Source organism: Simochromis diagramma, unplaced genomic scaffold (assembly GCF_900408965.1).
Source record: "Simochromis diagramma unplaced genomic scaffold, fSimDia1.1 OVJJ01000216.1, whole genome shotgun sequence".
NCBI classification, from domain to species: domain Eukaryota; kingdom Metazoa; phylum Chordata; class Actinopteri; order Cichliformes; family Cichlidae; genus Simochromis; species Simochromis diagramma.
In genome coordinates, this window is record NW_024386883.1 from 10,362,183 (window position 1) to 10,381,743 (window position 19,561).

The following is a 19,561-nucleotide window of genomic DNA, read 5'->3' on the forward strand; positions in this document are numbered from 1 at the left end:
GCCCAGATATTTGATTATCAAAGCTGTCTGGCTGCAAAAGGCTCAACTCTTTACCGGCTGCTATTGAATCCATTCCTCTGCTCTCAGTAAATTGTAAATTCAGAGAGAGCAACCAGCTGACCACAATACATCAGTAGAGAAAAATACACTTGGACGTACATACAGAGATATAGCCCTTCATTTTTGAAATTAATTTTGACTGGTTGCTGCCACGAAAGAACCACACATTTATCTCTGTGACTCATTTAAACAGATGTTTGAGTTGTACATCTGTTAACTCAATTACTAATTATTTATTATGAATCAACTCTAAATTCATCACAGCAAGGCCTATTCTGAGGGCTTTTACTAGTTTTTGTAAGTGCAGTAACCACATTTTGGGCATTCCCAGTTACTCAAGACAGAACACTTAGCTCCTTTCTTTGGCTTGAATACAATGTGTGTAACCTCAATTAAACCCTTTTTTCTCATCTCTGGCTTTCCCATTCTCTATTCTGCACAAAGCAATGTCTAAAATAGCCTACATTCACGTGTTTATCCATCCATCATTCATCCATGTACGTCTTTTTCACTCTCCCGGAGGGAGAGGAAGAAATTCATCATTGATTAACTTCCATTGCCTCGTGGAGGCAAATTATGCAATGAAAGATGCCAGTCTCACGGTATGAATATAATAATTTTTCTTTCTCCTTCTTTTTTTTCTTTTTTCTTCGTTGTTGTTGTCTCATTAAGCTTGACACAACAGTCAAGCACCTGCTGACTGCACCACATATACTAATGAGTTTATTGGAGGGGTGTAATTGGAGCCATGCTAGGAGTCAGAGTTCAGTGCAACTATGCATAACCTAATAGTGCCAGCGGTTGTTCCCACTACTGTGAAATTGGCAAAACAGTATAAACTTTATTTCTTGGAGACAATAAAAAGAACTTTAAAACAACATTTTTTAAATATTATAAGCATTTCATTGTTATATCACCTGTTGTATATTTAGATTAGCCATAACAGCTGGTGCTTTTCCCAAGTTACTGTTTACTGTCTAATACATAAAACGAGTTTTTAACTGAAAGTTCTCAAGTAGATTTAATGTTTACTGAAGCCCAGCTGTGTGTGTGTGTGTGTGTGTGTGTGTGTGTGTGTGTGTGTGTGTGTGTGTGTGTGTGTGTGTGTGTGTGTGTGTGTGTGTGTGTGTCCTAATCTTTAGCTTTTAGTGTAGCAGTAGAAAGTAAGTAAACTTGAGCTTTTTGAGCCAGTAAAAGGGTATGCTTTCTAGCAGCCAATGTCAATATTGACAGTTGGGGGATGTCCTGTGGCTCAGGCGTGTAGCTTCCACAGCAGGCTGGTTTTCCAACAGTCCCTTCTTTGTGTTCCTTCCCACTGAGCTGGGAGCCACTCTTCAGCATCTGCACATGACTGGTAAGTCTAGTTCAATTTTCTATCTCTAAAAAGTCTCAGTATTATTCCATCATTTCCGTGTGTTCCTTTGAGATTTGAGACAGATTTCCTAGTATTATATTTTTTTAAAAAAACAAAACCCAAGCTATATTTTTAACTTTTTTTATTGAAGGATTTAGCCAGCTAGTTGATATTAATACAAAGATTACATTTATCGGACACTTGTTTGATTAGATTAAAAACATTTTCTGTTGTTCATTCATCATTCTACAGATTTTTTTTTATTTCTGACCTGATGATGGGAAGACTGTTTAGGATCTGTGTCATATCTGCGCTCTTATTATGCTGTACGTAAGTCACTTTCGTATAAAATTGCCACCTGCAAAATGCACACTATTCTAGCGTGCATCATAGTGTATGGAATATGTCTGGGATATATTAGTAATTGTATTAAGTAGATCATACAGAAATGGACACGTGCATTCCCACAAAATACTTGAATCCACATGCTAAAAGTATGCATTGGGGTACATAGGACACAAATTTTCATTCAGCAGTGTAATAAGATTCCTATTATGGAAACAATAAATGGTGCATAAACATCTGCTTGGCCCTGCAAATTACCATGAACTGAGCCCTATTAGGAGACTGTAAACTCCTGTAAACATGAACCTTGGGGGGTTCGAGCCTATTGCCAGAGAGACTATGAGTTGGCGCAAGTGGATGACACATTTAAAGCATGACTGAGTGCTTAATGCAACATTACATCATTGCATCTAACTAAAAAGCTTAAGGCACAGTAACTCTGGGGGATTGCTGAGCGACATGAAAATGAGACAGCCATCTTTCTACTGAGATGAAAATGATTCGTGCGCCACAGTGGACACAACCCTGCAGTTCCATGAGAGGTATCCAGTCAAGAGGAGTTAATGGAAATGTGCTTGCCAATCAGTGCTGTGTCTGTCTTTGCATGTGTTCATCTCTTCAGGTTAACTGTTAGTACCTTAACTGTTAACAGCCTAACACTGCAGCTGCTTTAAAATGTAGTAGAAGCCTGGCAATACTTAAAAACAAACATTTAGTAAAACTGCAGCAAACCTTTAATGCTATCTAATTTTGCTGAGGCAAAAGGCACACTTGCACATGTCAAAAAAATTTAGTCTTTTCTAATTTAGTTCACATGCTGAGGAAAATTGCTTTTCCATGCCACAGCCAACCATTCTGCCCACTCATTAAGGCCTTCTAGTGATAAGCAGCTTCTTTCAATCACTGAACCCAATGTGTGTTCTTGTGCCAGGGCAGTGTGATTGAAATATTTTATGTGCTTCTGAGGTTAATGAAGATCAAAGACTCATGCCTGGGCAGGATAATTAGTATGCTGTCAGAATTAAACATACTATGAATAACTGAACTATGACTCTGTCTGTCTATATAGACAAGTAACACCATTCAACCCTGAAAAAAGGCGTCCTACAGTGTGTTAAGACTTACTTGGTGACTTTATTAACTAATCAAGAAAATGCAAGAAAAGTTTTTCCCTTAATACCTAAAAACTGCAATTTTGAAGGTGATCCTTTTAAAATAGTGTTTTTGTGGGGGCATTTTGAAGCAAACATCTATGTGAAGTATGACAGAATGTAACTGGTATCCCTAATATCTAAATCTAGTTGTAATATAAATAAACAGTCCAGTGAAAAAGTATTTATCCCCCTTCATGATTTCTTCTTTTTTTGCCATAGTTGTCACTCTTATGTGTTTCGTATCATCAAGCAAATTTTAATATTAGACAAAGGTACAAAACAGTGGACTGGACCGAACAGGTTTGAGCTGTGAAGTGATGTGAAAGACATTGTGGATTTAATCTGGGCAGTAGTCAGATGGGACTACAGGTGGGACCGAGGGTGAATGGGAGTCTGAAGAAGTGGGGAAGGTGGGGAGCTGGAGGACTTATTTCCCGCTAAGCATTCCCTAATAGAGACTTTATTTCCCAAGCCAAGGAACTGATGATGCAAATAAGTGGAAGGATGGTTTTATTCTCTGAGGTGGAATCAGAGGTGGAGAATTAATGGGACATTGTGTCAGGCTTTAAATTATGGGAGCCAGGTCTGTAAGTGATGGTTAGGCTGAATCTGGTAAAAGCAAAAGTTTCGATGTTTGGTGGTCTGAAGGTAATGGGGGTTGTCATGGTCGGTAAATACAACAAAGAGATGCTCAGCTTGCTCCATCCAGTGTCTCCGTTCTTTGAGGACTAACTTGATGGCCAGCAGTTCATGGGCGCCAACAATGCACTGAGTGAATTTTGCCATTTTTCTGTTGAAATAAGACAACTCCTACCTCAGAATCTGACGCGTCCACTTCCACAATGAACTGCTGAGATGGGTCTGGTTGAATAAGAACAAGGCCATGGCAAAGAGTTTGACTGGAAGGCAAACTTTGGAGAAGTCAGTAATAGACAAGGAGGTTTTCCTTAGGTCATGGATAGAGTGGCAACATTCAAAAAGCATTAGAGCTCTTCTCTCCATTAACATACAGCTTCTCCAGAAGGCATTGGAGGAGCTGCTGGACTTACAGTGTTCTGAGATGGACTTAAAAAATCAAATTGTCATCCAGGTAAACAAGAATAAAACAAAGAAAATCACATTTCAGAAAGTCACAGAGAATGTCATTGACAAGCATTTGGAAAACAGTAAGACCATTGGTAAGACCAAAGGGCATTACCAGGTATAAGAAGTGTCACAGGTGAGTACTGAAGGCTGTTTTCCTTAATGCACAACAGATGTTATGCATTATGGAGATCCAGCTTGGAAAAGAAAACTGTAGCCCACTGCAGGAGTTCAAAGGCAGATAAAAGGAGCAGTAATGGTACTTATTTTGTGCAAATCTCTGAAATCAATGCAAGAATGGAGAGTTTTCTCTTTCTTCTCGACAAAGAGGAAGCATGCGCCAAAAGGAGAAGAAGACGGATGAATACTTCCATCTACAAGAGAGTCCATGATGTACTTTTCCATTGCTTCACATTCTAGTTTAGTTAAACTGTAGAGTCAACTAGTGGGCAGTGAGGCTTCTGGAAGTAAATCTGTAAAACAATCAAAAGGATGGTGAGGAGGGAGAAAGAAAGCTAGATCGTTTCCGAACACTTCTGCTAAATCATGGTACACTTCAGGAACAGATTATAGGTTAGGTGGTTCAGACTGAGGAGAGAGATTTGGAGGTGAGGCATACTTTAGGCAGTTTTGGTGACACCATGGACTCCAGCTTGAGATACTTTGCAGCCCCGGTCTATATTGCAATTATAAGTTTTGAGCGACTCTGAATTGGATAAGCAGATGCAAATGGATGTAGCAAAAATGAAAAAAAAAAAAAAAAAAAGTAGAAATCAGGAAGGGAGCGTATACTTTTTCACAGACTGTAAGTGGTATTAACTGAACAGAAAGAAAATCTGCTGCTTCATATTCCAAATACTGCATAACTCATTCCAAATATCAGTCTCAGAAAAGTTTGATTTAATCCTTCAACCTGGAAATTTTCTAGCCATTCTCTTTTTTAATCCTTTCTCCATTACACTCTTAACTCTAACTCTCATTACATTTCATCTCTCCCAAGATGTGGTGTTAAGTGGCGCTTTAGAACATGGAGAGAGAAAAAAGGAACAAATTCAAAGCCCTGACAAGAACAGCAGCAGACTCAAGGTGAAGGGAAATTTCACAAGTTCTAATGACAGGAGGCCAAAGGCTGTGACTCCAGGAAAGAAAGTCAAATCAGGAAGCAAAAGAGTGTTCATGGGACTCTAGAAGTGACATCAGCTGCACTAGATTGGGAGGCATCTGCCAGCCAGTCCGTTACATCTGCCAAGACCGATACCTCAAAGACAAGTGTTCAGGGGCCAAGACGCGCCAGTGCTGCATGCCAGGTATGATAGAAATATGCATCTGCCCATATCGAAATGTTACAATAACACAAACCTCCTGCAAACTTCTTCAGATGGTCACAAACACACAGTTCGTTCTTTTTTTCTGCCAAGAAGGAATTAAAATGGATTTGCAGAGTTTTTTTCAAGTCTGACTCATGAAAACGTTATTGTGGAGTGAGGCTGTATGTGTGGGTAACACAAAACTGATGGAGAAGACATCAGTAAATGACATTTGAATAGTGCCTTTCTGCTGTAATTGGCCTTATTTCCACATGAATAGAGCATGAGTCACAGTCAGTGGATGTTAAAACATATTTTTAAAAATATCGTCTTTATGCTTGGCCTTTTGGCGTGCAGTGCTGCAGCTTTTAATATGGTGCCTATTTTGGAAGGAGAAGTATTATCTAACCTATTTCATTTTCCCTCTCTCTGTAGTCCAAGCCTGGAGCATGCTTTGTGCCGGTCACCACAACAGAGTGAGGGCCTGTGATGCGTACGGCTGTGGAGCTTTTAACTCCCAAAGGTGACTAATCCTGATCAGATCTTTATCTCAGAGCCCTCAGAGGATTACTCATACTGCAACATGCAGACGCTGATACTGCCCCATGTCTAGTTTTGTATAGTATCCAAGCCTGATCCCTACAATGACAAAGCACATTTTTACCAAACCACTTGGAATTAATGATGAGTGAAGCTTTGTCTGGGTAGAAGGCTGACTTTCTGTAGACAAAGATGATGTCCAAATAACTAATCAGACATTTTTGTTCTGGCCAGATTAAGATGACTAATTGAATCTAGCCTTTTCTGATGGCAAACTAATGCCAGTCTCCTCTGTCACATGTCTTTTTACAGAGGTAATGGCCTTTATAAAGCCGTGGACCTTGTATGTGATGACTATTCGATCATCAACACACCATTTTCAGGCTCTCTGGCCGGTCCAGTGAGTCGGAAAGACCCAGCTGGTTATCAGTTTGATGGAGTCAAACTCCTCAGTGATGGTAAGAGGGACAAGATGCTAGCACAATACCTGAAAGTTAGCAAAGCAAGGAAAATTAGTGTTTTTAAAACTGTAGATGTGAGTCTCAATCAAAATAAACAGGACAAAGATTTGCGGGTCTTTACCAGTGTTGGTCAAGTTACTTGAAAAAAGTAATCAATAACTAATTACCAATTACTCCCCCCAAAAAGTAATCCCGTTACTTTACTGATTACTTATTTATTTTCAAAAGTAATTAATTACTTAGTTACTTAGTTACATTTTAAAAACACGATTTACAACCTGAATAGGTGATAAAGTGATAGCTCTTTCAGCCCAATTCTACTTTTTCTGCATAATCCATCATATAAAATGTAATCAAATGGAAAAGTCTCTTTTTAAAACTTGTTTTATTAGTTTTAATCTTTTAACTTTATGCATCAAGCAAAAATTGAATTATATGCAACATTCTCTGACTGGAAGAAATTAGTTTAACATTTAAACCTATTTTCTGCACATTCCAGCACATAAAATATATTTTTTGTGTGTGTGTTTACACTCAGTCTTTCAAATAGATGCAAGTAAAACACAGCAGAAAATAAATAAAGTCAAAGACTCAGCGGTCCTGTTGCTCTATTTTCACCTGTAAAGCAGGAGTTAGGTAGGCGGAGGTTTACCCTGGTGCAGGTGTGCCGCAGCGGTCAGTGGAAGGATACGGCAGTTTCTCTGAGTTTCCCATTATGTCGTAGCTACTCGGTGCTTGCTCAGAAGTTTAGAGGTTTTTTCGCTTTAAAAAGAAGTTTTCTTCCCACGCACAACGGACACTAATGTTTTTGTCACTTTTTATGGAATCAAACTCAAAGTAAGGTCAGTACTTCCACGCTTTAAACGCTGCATGCTCATACTCTCTCCCACACTCGATATATGATCATTGTTGATCTGCACACAGCTGTTGTCACAAACGTCACACTCGCTTACGTCACTGTCCTGAGACATTCTTGCAAAAAAAAATCACGGTTTTAGTAACGCAGTAACGCAGCGTTCCTACGGGAAAGTAACGGTAATCTAATTACCGTTTTTGCAATAGTAATCCCTTACTTTACTCGTTACTTGAAAAAAGTAATCAGATTACAGTAACGCGTTACAAGTAACGCGTTACTGCCCATCTTTGGTCTTTACCGATTCCTGTACCAGATAAAGACCTATTTCAGTAGATATTTAGCACATCATTAGGACGAATCAGTGACTGCATGAATAGCTGTACCCAAACATACGTCAAATCATCCAGTACTTGTCTAAATATTTCAGTTGGAACCAAAGTGGCAGACCAGTCAAATGGCCTACCAGAATATCATTCAAAGACCCATGTTGTTAGTATGGCCATAAGTCGGTGTGCAAGTCTGTTTCAATTTCTAAAAAATTCAATTTAGAAGTCCATTGAGATATTTTTATAACTGAAAATAAGCATAAACCAGGTTTAATTAAATCCTTGTAACCTTGTAGTGTTGCCTGTGAATTCCTTTAATCTACTGTATAGTTCCATGGCTAGGGCAAAGGCGAGGCTATGCTATTATGATAGAGGCATTGCATGAGAATGAAAAGGAATGATTTAAAGGGATTAGTTAAGGTGCTGAAAAGCGAGCGGAGACTGCACTGACCTCCTGATAGCCCCTAAGATCGGGGTCTATGTGAAACCCCACTAAAGGCTGTTCATGAGTAATGACCCCCCATAAGGGCCATCATTAGAGAAAAAAGGGAATGCATCTGTGTATGTGCCGAAAATACCCATGTATTCCTTTGCGGTGTATACCTATTTGTATGTGTATATGTGCTCATGCGTGGTAATGTGTTTTGAGACCATCCTGAGCTGATAAGGTGCTGGAATGATGAGTAAACATCATTAGTCCTCATTCTGCCTCTCGCTTTATAATTGAACTGTATTATCAGAAGAACACATGTACTGTCAGCTCCTTTCATCTCTGGGTAAAGCACAGACATGATTAGACATCACAGAGACACATTACCTCACCGTGATGCCCACATTAATACTGAGACACTGATCATTAAGTGCTTTTAAGATTTAATGATGTTGGTGAGTTTGCTGTAGAACTACTTTTAGGTTGTTTGTTTCTAGGTTGGCAGCCAGCTTGTTTAGGTGGATGGTAAAGGCGAGATCTAAGGTTTTTTTTAGGGTCTTGAGCCTGCATTTGTAACATTTGTAAATGCTGGAAGAGGATTTTAGCTGCACAAGTGAACTATTCATATGCCATCGATAAAGTGAATGCTAAACCCACCTTACCACAGCTATATCCTTCAGCCAAACTAGGGAAATAAGCTAACAGGGTAAAACCACAAGTTGAAAGTCTTGGAGTTTCAGGCACGAGCTTATTACCAAGCCAACCTTCTTCCATCTTGGGAATATTGCCAAAATCCACCCTTTGCTCAGTCCGAAAAACTTGTTCATGCACTCATCTCTTTTAGTTTGGATTACTACAATGCACTTTTTTTCTGGTCTGCAACTTAATCAGAATTCTGTTGCAAGCTTAGTAACTAAAATGCATAACAGAGGGCACTAGTTTTATTAGAGCTACACTGGCTTCCCAATTCTACAGACTTGATTTAAAAATGCTCTCACTTATATAAAATCAAAAAGCCAGACTCACACTCATATCCCCCACACCCATCTGTCAGATATCCAATACTCCTCACAGAGAAAAACTGGAAATACAGCCATTTTGCTCTCAATTTCTGGATCAGACTGCTGGAAAACATTAAGGAAGCAAACTCTACAAATAACTAGAGTTAACAAGCTCAAAATGAGGCCGTCACATTCTGACAGATACAGAGCATTTTCCTCAGTTTCATATGATTGACATGTGATTGATAGCAAGTTATAAAACAGTAAACTCAAACTCTTTGGTGTGTAGTCAATAAGCACTTTATTCAGCTGAGTTAGCTTAAGTCATTGATTTGTCTGAGCATTTTTTAAAGGGTGATATTAAGGGATTAATGCCCACAAAATAATTCATTTATATTTGTTTTGGTCCCATTTAGTACACTGCGTGAAGATCTTCAACATCCGTCCTTATCGTTACTCCGGCCCGGTAACTCAAGGAGAGGCCTTGGGCTATTTACTGCCACTGCAAGAACAGTTCCCTGGCATCACATCACACCTGGAGCTGCAAATGTGTGATGGTACTGATCCTTCACCCTTCATATAAACCTTTATTTCCATGTGTTATACAACTGAGGCACCATGCGTCCTTGTCTTTTTTACGTGGTGCATGCCCCTGCATATAAAATCCCTAATGCTAATAAGAATTTATATAGACTTATTTGCTTTCCGATTTCTTACTATGAGCAACTTTTACTTGGCTACTCTGACACTTTTTGTAAGTGTTAATTCTTCTTATTCTCTATTATAGCCATAAAAAAATGTTGGTCTCTATTTTTACAATAACTTAACAAAGATGCATTGTGTTGTTTTTCTTACAATAACACTTATTTAAAACACATTTCTACAAACTTGTGATGACCAGCGTTACTATACTTGATAACTGTCTGTCTCCATTTCTCAGTTTTTACAACCATTTAAATTTTTTGTAATACTTTATATCGACTACAAACAAAAGGATGTTTTCTAAAAAGTCACGAGTCATATGTTTAACATTTTCCTTCTCCTTTTCTGTGAAAAATGTCCCATCTCACATCCCATCACTCATAACCGTTACTTTATTTTTCAACAATGGAATAAATATAAAGTTTCATTTCTTCTTTTGTCTGAAGTGCTTTCTATTTCAAAGTTAAAAATGAGGCTGTCAAATATTTTCCCCATCTTAAAAATAGCAAGTTTATTCAACACAAACTTTATTCAATTTTTTTTAATTATATTACCAATATCTTCCATCATAGTCATCTGATATCTACAGATGGGGAGATTTCCACATGTACAGTACTAATGTAATGAGTATGGCACACCAAAAGATGGAGCTATTTTAAAACAAACCTGACACTGGCCCTCAGCAGTCATCCTGGTCACATATCAGCAAAGAAATGTTGACCGTAACTGCAAGTATTCTGAGTTTGTACAAATCTAAATACTAAACAATAAACCATAGAGTGATAGTGTTGTGTTACCAGGATGGAAAAATAAATATTAACACATTTCCAGTTTACTAATCACATCATCTTATGACTAATAATCACATCGAGACACAGGATATCACATCATGTTTTAAAGTCTGATGTGTGCGTGTTAAGGCATTTCCCACTAACATATGACTCATTCAAGCATTTAAGGGTTTCTACCTTTGCATTAACAACTTGTTGGTGATTTCCAAACATGGCCTCCCCATGTTTTACACCTTCTCTGTACCTGCTGACAAGGATTTCATACAAAAGTGTTCAGTTTAGGTTCATAATGCCATAAGGCCTGCTACCACTGGTTTTCAGAGTAATTCTTGTGTTATTTGGCATCCCTCAGCCTTTTCTCCCCGGTGCTCTTTCTCACCTTTCCACTGAGATCATTTCTTGCGAGACCTCTGCAGACAGTAGATGTATCAAGTGAGGGCCAGATGGATTTCCCACGACCTGTGTCAGGTCTTTTATGGATTTCTTTCTTTTTTTCCCCTGTTTCCTAAAGACATAACTTTCAGACACTCAAGTCGAGATATTTCTAGGCCTAACACTTCAATTTTGTGTTATCTTTGGCAATTTTCAGAGATTTAACTAAAGAAATGGAAGAAAATTATGTTTTGCTAGTAACTAAGTGTCTTAAAAATACAATTTAAAACTGTTTTTTTTTGGGGGGGGGGGTTGCTAAATTTAGTGTTATATATAGACAGGCACTCTTGGGATGAACCAGTGCTATCTCTTTGATGATTGACTCAAGACTTTTGCACAGCACTGTATATCTGAACGATGTCCTCTGTAGTTTGTAGTTAGCATATGAGTTGAAAAGTAAGCTCAGACTCAAGCCAACTGATTCAGACATCTGCAGCTCAGCTGTACGCACAGTGAGACAACATCCACTCTTAACTGTCATTTAAATTGCATCAGTGTTATTATATTGCTAATGGAGAGCGGTTGGTCGCAAAGAAGGCGAACATTCAAAGTTGCGACAGAGAATTGAAATAAATAGAATTCCAATTTAGTGAGAAATGGGCAAAGTTCGCTCTCCTTAAGTGCTCTTGAGCACGCCGTTTTTGAGTGCTGTCATATTGATTAAAGCCTAACATCTAGCTCTAAGTGTGCAGACTGAAGCCCGAGTGTTCCTGCAGACTGTGGTTTTGCTCTGAAGCTGGAGGGTTGGTCCACGAAGCGTCCCAGTTTCTCAAATGGGAGTAGGCGAGCTGGGATAGGCTGGGAGTTTGGTCGGGGCAGTCAGCGGGTCGGGACAAGGCATGAGAAAGGGGGGGAAAGGAAGAACCGATTATTAACTTCTGGCTTGCGAGAGTCTGAATGTTGGACAGGAAATTTTGACGTGGGCAGCTTTACGGGGAGAAAAAAGGCGTTTGTTCAGATCGATCCCAGCCATTCGGATGACAAAGAAGCGTCGCAGTGTAAACTTTTTCAGCCGGGTGTGATCGCTCGAAAAAAAACCCGACAGGGATATCTGCTTCTTTTTTTTTTTTTTCAACGGATCCGTAAAAAGAAGGGGACATCATGCCACGGCGCACCGTGCAAGAAGTAACTGTTCAAGATGTCCAGAAGCGGAGGAATCCGAACAAACACTACGTAAGCCTTTTGTGTAATTACCACAACCGTGTGATTTGTTGCGTGAAATGTGCAACAGATCGCGGATATTCCGCAGTCTCCCCCTTTGTCCTGTCGGGAAAAGTAAAAAACAAAGAGAGTGTCAAATTACAGCTGACCAAATCAGCCGAAACGGTCAAGCAGACTTTATTAGAATATGATTTCTGAAAACTTCAGGTCATGCTCCGACTATTTAAATCTGTTGGGATCTTTATTCTTAAGACCAGTAACGACCGACATCAAGATTTACGCTGTTATATTTCAGCAACCTGTACAGTGACCCAAAGTCAAAAGCTCTTGTGTTGTTATCGTTTTTCAGATTGTTTTTGACCTAATAAAATGCTCATTTGAAAAAACGTGAGGATATCATTAAGAAGCACTCGAGTGGACCGACTCACGTGACCTATGACCCCTTTTCTCAGTGTGCATTTTTTTTTAAGTGACTCCCAGAATCACATGCATGTGACCGTAGCCATTGCAGCACCTTACCACTGAAGCCTGCAATGGTGGAAGAGCCCAAGAAACATAATATACAGTCAGCCCAGTCCCCTAACTATCCACACTGGCTAGTTGCCACTGGTAACCAGGAAGTAGGCTATGACTAACATTTATGACAGGGTTTAAAGGCTGAACCCCATGTAGCATTTATTGGTTTTAAGACTGTGTCAGATATTGTCATTTTTTTATTACTATTTAAAAAAAAAATAATAATAATTTTAGTTTAGAGAGTTGTGTGTTTCTTTTCCAGTCAACAGTTGGCGAAAGGGAGGGAAAGAAGACGAAGAACTTGGGAACAATTTTCTTTTCTTAATAACCAGACCTTGTGTGGGAGACGAGAATGTCACCAGGACAAAGCCTCTTTTTTTCATAAACAGTAGAGCTTTTATTAGTGAATAGTGAGAGCTAAATGTGGGTGTATTTGCCTGCAATCCTGCACTTAGTATAAAGTCACACATATGACATCACTTGGTGTAGTTGGCCGGAGAAAGAGAAAGAGTCGCAGCCAAGGCCTTAGCAGGTGTTTGTGTTAGTTCCGTGTACATGTTGTGTCACTGTGTGTGTGTGTGTGTGTGTGTGTGTGTACTTGTATGCATCCATATGGGTGTGCAAATTTAAACCGGGGGCTGAAGGACCAGCAGACCTTGTACCGCTGTGAGTGTTAGTGGTCAAGGGCGCAGAGTTCTTGTGGTCCTGTGTCTTCTCCATCTGTTCGTTCAGTCTCTGGTGTACTGTTATTTTATGCCTTTTCTCTCTTACACAGATCTCAAGGTTCCGGGAAATTTAAAGTCTCAGGTCTGAACATGTAGCTTGAATAGCAAAAAGCTGCGTAAGGCTTGTCTGCTCACCAGAGTTCAGTATATCCTATAGAATTTCTAACACAAATCTCTAATTCTTAAGCGATATCTGCAAATATCTAATGGCTGAAGTTTTTTTTTTGAACTTGGAACTTTAATTAGGAGGGTTAGTTATGTTTTTTGTATCAGCTCCTGTTTCCTATGAGTTGCTGCAAATTAGTTTGGATAACAAATATTTCTTAATTAGTTTTATCTGCAGCAAGGACACAACAGGATATCTTTGCACTGATTAGTTTTTCTTCTCATTGATGAGTAATTTAATTCTAGTAGTTGGTCAGACAGAACCTGAACTAGTCTTTTTGGGGAATCTTCTTTTGTTTAATGAAGATGGCCTTGCTGCTTGTCTGTATAGCTCCCGTAGTTGATCAGTCCATCGTAATATCGGATTCGAGTCCACCGAAAAAAGAGAATGAGGCCTGAAAGGGTCTGGGATTGGGGCCAGCAGCATTTAGCCAAACACAGCAAGCCGCAAGGGTGTTTCCAATCACCTCCCTGCCTCTCCCCTTTCATTCTTTAAAGAACCAAATCAAAATCTGCTGCTGTCCCCAAACTCTTGACATTATTTAAAGTGCATTATGATTTACTGTTTTAGATATATGTCTGATTGAAGTTGCAGCTGCACCTACACGGTCAACCTCTTTTTATCTAACCTAGTGCTGCCCATGTTAGAAAGGTAGCACAAACTTTGTGGGTTTTTTATGATTATTATTATTATTATTATTATTTCACTCTTCTGCATGTATACAATTATGACAAACAATTATGTTTTCTACAGCAGGAAGGGATGTAACTGCACTAGGAAGTGAAATCATCTGATATCCTTGTTCTTTTCATGTGAACGGATGATGACATTGGGGGCTTTTCATTAGCATGACTCCTGACTTCCCGCACTCAAGTCTGTCTTAGCTCCTCCCAGCTATGGCATGTGCTAGATGTGATGGAGGAAAGGAGAAGTTGGTGGTTTCAGGGTGTTTTAAGTGGAGCAATTTGCTCACAATGGATGGAAGTGTGGCATTTAAATGTCACGACACAAGACGGAAGACTTCTGTGTAGGATGCACCTGTGTTTCCTTGTGCAAGGTTTCTCTGAAAGCCTCCTCTTTCTTTATCTCCTTGAGGTGCATTTAAGGGACCGGAGAGCAATTCTTGGGTCGCTGGAGGCAGTGGGATGTGGGGAAGCATATGTTACAGTAATGAAAACCACTCAGTGACAGCTGCGTGATGCTGGCAGAGAAATGGGATGTCTGCTATATGCAGCCCTCTCTAGGATTCATAACACTCCCAAATAATGGTAGTGACTGAAGAGTGATGCCCCAAGGGCTTTAGTTTATCACAATAATAGCTGTGCATTAGTTTCAATGTTATTTTCCTTTATTTTGCTTTGCCAGGTTTACATCATCAAAGTGTCCTGGAGCGATGGCAGTACAGAAACCATTTACAGACGCTACAGCAAGTTCTTTGACCTGCAGGTGAGTGAGCCACTAACTGTGTGCGTGTGTGTCGTCATTTTTGAGTTTCTTTTAATAGTCTTAAATGTGTTCTTTCACTTTTGTCTTTTTGGGGGACTTTTTTGTTTTGTTTTGTGCTAGCGGACAAGTGCACAGGGCAGGAAAGGCATGGAAGCACTGTCTCAGTCATACAAGACTAGTACTTGTAGCCAGCCTCTCCCTGCTCCACCCTTATAACCCTGGTAATTATATTGTGCGAGACGAGTCGGAAAATTCCAGTGAAGTTAATAGAGGACAGTGATGAATGCGACTGTGGCACTGATGACCACAGAAATGTCTGAATCATTCTCAGACGTCATGGTGATGGTGCACGCTACACAATGAGGGAGTCTTATTAGTATCCTAGTTTCCTTTTGTCTTTTTGAAGGTAATGGATCTGAGGGAGGTGGTGGTGGTGGGGGGGGGTGGCCCTGGCTGCATCAGAGACCAGAACATGGACTCCAGGAAATTCAGAAAGGCAATTACTTTTAATGAGCATGTAGTCAATTTCGGAAAGGCGTACTGTCGGCCCTAATTGGATTAAATTCCTTTTAATTGATTAAGATGGTCAATGCATGGGTAATGAAGTACAGAACTATAGTGCCTCACTGAGTTTTCTGAGGCTGCGTGTGTAGCATTTAACATACGGATGTGAAGTATTCATTTCATTCATTTGACTTGACCCCTAGTAAAGCTGCTAATAGAACCATTATCCATTAATTTTGTTTAATCCATACCACCTTTCTGTTGTTGACACAGTATAAAAGCATGGATAAATATGAGCATAATATTACAGACAAAGTCTAAAGGCTGCTCCTTAAACATCATCTGTATTGTATAAATGACTGTATATATGTTAGTCGCATTACAGTTGTGTAATTGGTCAACTACTACACACAACAGGCAACACTTTATTTATAACTCAGACTGTATCAGATCAGTGTTTTAGAATAAGAGCGTATAAGATGTGTTATACATAACAGATAATGGCTCATCTCTTGTATCTCTGTATGGTTTGGTACTAATATATAAAAGCCACATTAAAGTTTTGGCATTTCTTGGAGACAAGTAGAAAATTGTAATACTCTAAATATCATCAGTGTCACTATAAGTTTTATATGCAAATAAAGAGGCACCAAGTGCAACTGCAATGGGTGATTCCAGCTTTTTAAAGTCACCATGCAGCATTTATTCCAAGTTTTCTTTGACCAAGTTTAAACTGTACATTTTGTCCACCGCTGCATCAGGTTACATGACCTGCTGTCATGCTCCAGGTTATTGGGCTGACATTTTTTTATACAAATAAAATTCAAAATAAATAGAAAAATGAGCTGCAGAATATTTCAATTTCTCTACCATCTGTTATAATTGCATTACTCTTTAATTACACCCCCAAAACACTAGTTGGTGGTGGTATTATTGGGATGCTGTGTGGAGTATCTTAGTGTAATTCTCAGTGTTACAATGCTGACTAAGCTAACCTTGTTGAAGTCGAATAGCTGAAATTACTACAGCACAAAAAGAGAGCAGATTTGGAACAAGCTGGGTTTATACATGGTGGCAGTGCTATGAAAACAGCAGATGGTTGCCCCAGCAGATTACTCACTGCTGTGCGAGTGTCAGCATTAGCAACATTAGGAAGCCAATCAGTCCCAGCCCATCACATATTAACATGCATTGTGTTTTAAGGAAGAAAGGTCTCTGTGGGTATTAGTATGCTTTATATTGATTTCCATGATCACACGGTGTCGGTGTATTTGTATCAACTAAAGCAATCACACTAGCTGTTGTCTGCATTGCAGCGTCATGTTGCATAGCTGGAGAGGTGCATGTCAAGCTGCAGGACATGTTAATCAGATTTCCTTGAAATTGAATATATCCAGTGACCAGTTGTGGCTAATCAGCTGGCTTATTCCGATCACTAGCACACTGATACATCCCCCATGTGTCTGATATATTTTTATATTATGTTATCATTTTTCTGTAATCTGTCTAACAGGTCCCTTCATAATGTCTTTCATTATGTGGCTTTGGCTTGTCTTGTAATGCAGATAATAATACATCTCTGGTAATTCCATAGCCTTAGTATTATGCAGGAAGTGCTAGTCACCACATCCTGTCAACATAACTGCCCTAAGCAGCTGATTCTCTTTCTGCAAACACAGCAGCATGTGCTTTTTGTGTGGCTGGCACAGACTTTGTTGATTTTGCTTCACTAAGGGCTGAAACGAGATATAAAAGCAGTTTTCTCTATTATAAATGTAAGTCTTTTGATGCATGCGCAAAATCAACAATAGCAAGGCTGTTATTTACATATTGAAAATAAAGAACAAATCTTAGGATTAACCATGCAGCAGTAACAAAATAGCAAGTATTTCTTGTTCCTGGCATTCTATCTTTGATCTGACAGATCAATAGCTCAGTTCTCTAAGGAAGAGAATAGCTGAGCAAGAGCCAGATGTTCTTGTCACTGAGGATATTTCTGCTACTTTTTTTTTTTTGCACCATCTAGAAATGGAGAATTTTTCTGTTTAATTAACAGCTTTTTTTAAATAGATTTTTAACCGTGTTCTCATCAGACAGATTCATCATACTCACAGTTTAAAAACATCAGCTGGGCTGTGACTTAAGCTATATTTACATTGAAAATTGTTACTCAGAGAAAATTAGAAGCCACAGAAAGCCTTTTTTTTTCACATACAGTAAACATCCTCTGTCTGGGTAACAAACACTGAGCATGTGCAAACAGTTACTCACTGAACAGACAGAGGTGTGCCTCCGACAGGAGAGAAAGGCCTTGCACTTGTGCTGTTTTTGAGATTTTTTTTCCTCAGAAAAACAAGAGGGTAAAGTTGTTCCAAAAGTTAGTAGTTGGCAGTTGTTCCAGAAGTGAGAGGAAGGCCAGAAACGTCAAAAACATGTTTAAAACTAAAAATTCTGTTTATTCTATTTAAAATCATGAATTGACCTAAATTCAGTCCAATTGTAAGAAGCTTAACATTCAACCACGAAACTTAATGTTTGTGTTCGGGAATGCAAGTAAACAACTTATAATGCATCTTAATCATAAATAACAATGTGCTTTACGATTGTTTCTCCGTTTTTTGTAAAACATCACATTTGAAAATGTACAGATAATAACGGTTATTATGTTTTAGCATTAAACAAAACATTAAGCAAAACATCACTTAGAGTGTACCGTCTTGATCTTTGTCAGTTAGTGTGTCTGTGTGTGTGTTTGTGGAAAATATCATCCTGGATACACAATACAGTTTAGGGGCTTTTTTTGTCTGTCTGTGGATACGTTTTTGTCAACATGATAGTGTCACAGCCATACAAGACACAATCTTGAAACATGACACATCTGCAGCTGAGCTCATGATCAGAGGGGGTGGGGGCACTGGGCCTGGTGTGAGCCCATCCCATGGTGGCTTCTAGTTTCTCTCTTTTTTTTTCAGTACATTCATCCTAGCAGCTTTTCAGTTTGCTTCCATGTCACAAAGAACAGTTTCCATTCTGCACACGTGTCCATCGAGCTCTACAGGCTTCCTGCATTCCCGCTCGCCTTGGATAGTGGATATATTTCTACTTTAAAGCTTAAGGGGGGAAGAAAAAGAAAACATTATTTGCTTATTCAGAGTTGCACAGCTGTCACATATTTTCCATCTGCAGTAATAAACTTAGCTTCTTGAAACGGGGGTTGGGGGGGGCAGATTATTTGACTTTGTAATATGAAGTTGCCTCTTGCGGTCATTTCACAAAGCAGCAACAATGTGATCATTTCTGTGTACTGTAACTATGGCGATATTTTTAATGTCCTCAACAGTTCATTTGAAAGAAGTAAACTGATGACCTGAGAGAATGAGATGGCTAAAACAAAAGAAGAAAAGTTTCATAAAAATGCTGAACTGAGTGTATCAGGATTATCTTGGGTAGATGAAAATAGACTGTTTTCATGTATATAGTCTATATAATCTTCCGGGATTCAGCTAAATGAATGCTAACAAAGCTATACCAAATGTTATCATATTTGTTAGCTTCATTATGTTCTTGTGCAGATTCATCATTCTTGATAATGGGAGAGGTTTCTTTAGCAGCATGGCACAGATCTCCAGAAAGTGAAGCTTTGAAATGGGAGCTCTACTCTGAACTTTCACCCCTGGCTTCTTGTCCATGTTGTTGTCTGTGAAATCACTATCTTTGTTCAGGATTACTCATTTTTGAAAAAATGGCCTATTGTTAACTGCTGAAGAGATGACGAGCACAATTGAAACCACTTATTTTTCCCATGTCGTGCATGTTTTCACTTTATACATTCGAGAAACTGAGGGATCAGAAACAAACAGAGCCTCTGAAAATTGGTATTGCTGTAAATTATGAATGTTTATAAGGCATTATCTGAAATTTGTTATAATTTTTTTTTTTTAAATGAGACACATCATGGTGAACATTGCATTGATACTGCACATACCTTCTATTTTGCCCATTGCCATCTTGATGTTTTTGACAAGCAAGACGAGGATCTGAATGTGAAGCTGCATGTTCATTGAGTCAGTCACAAGTGATAGGAAGCAGAAGTTACAATCATCCTTTATATTGCTTATGGCTGAGAGTGCTAACAGTAGCCAGAGCAGGTCTGCTGAGTAAACTAAGCCATCACACATAGTTACCGCATAGTCATTACCCC

General features: G+C 39.1%; 2 protein-coding genes across 6 annotated transcripts in view; both read left to right on the top strand.

Annotated features, from left to right (window-relative positions):
* Nucleotides 1-1,349: 1,349 nt before the first annotated feature.
* LOC120734065 (myeloid protein 1-like) lies at nucleotides 1,350-10,039 on the top strand. Of its 2 annotated transcripts, XM_040032626.1 has the most exons (6): nucleotides 1,350-1,414; nucleotides 1,667-1,740; nucleotides 4,997-5,303; nucleotides 5,739-5,826; nucleotides 6,156-6,301; nucleotides 9,334-10,039. In XM_040032626.1, the coding sequence occupies exons 3-6, from the start codon at nucleotides 5,297-5,299 to the stop codon at nucleotides 9,498-9,500; spliced, it is 408 nt and encodes a 135-aa protein (XP_039888560.1). In that variant the 5' UTR covers nucleotides 1,350-1,414; nucleotides 1,667-1,740; nucleotides 4,997-5,296; the 3' UTR covers nucleotides 9,501-10,039. The 2 variants fall into 2 exon arrangements, with proteins under 2 accessions (XP_039888560.1, XP_039888561.1); XM_040032627.1 differs by lacking the exon at nucleotides 1,667-1,740 and having other exon boundaries at nucleotides 1,356-1,414.
* A 1,526-nt stretch (nucleotides 10,040-11,565) lies between these two features.
* Nucleotides 11,566-19,561, top strand: part of sh3pxd2b (SH3 and PX domains 2B) — a 35,472-nt gene continuing 27,476 nt past the window's right edge. The window contains exons 1-2 of one of the 4 annotated variants that reach the window (XM_040032212.1): nucleotides 11,566-12,015; nucleotides 14,776-14,856. In XM_040032212.1, the coding sequence (XP_039888146.1) occupies nucleotides 11,944-12,015; nucleotides 14,776-14,856 (153 nt within the window). In that variant the 5' untranslated portion in view covers nucleotides 11,566-11,943. The remainder of the gene's footprint in view (nucleotides 12,016-14,775; nucleotides 14,857-19,561) is intronic. The other 3 variants (XM_040032214.1, XM_040032213.1, XM_040032215.1) reach the window with 3 other exon arrangements.

Excerpts from the sequence above, each read along its gene's own strand:
- LOC120734065 (XM_040032626.1), top strand. Across the intron at positions 5,827-6,155 it reads GGAGCTTTTAACTCCCAAAG|AGGTAATGGCCTTTATAAAG; the intron begins GTGACTAATCCT and ends GTCTTTTTACAG. Across the intron at positions 6,302-9,333 it reads AGTCAAACTCCTCAGTGATG|TACACTGCGTGAAGATCTTC; the intron begins GTAAGAGGGACA and ends GGTCCCATTTAG.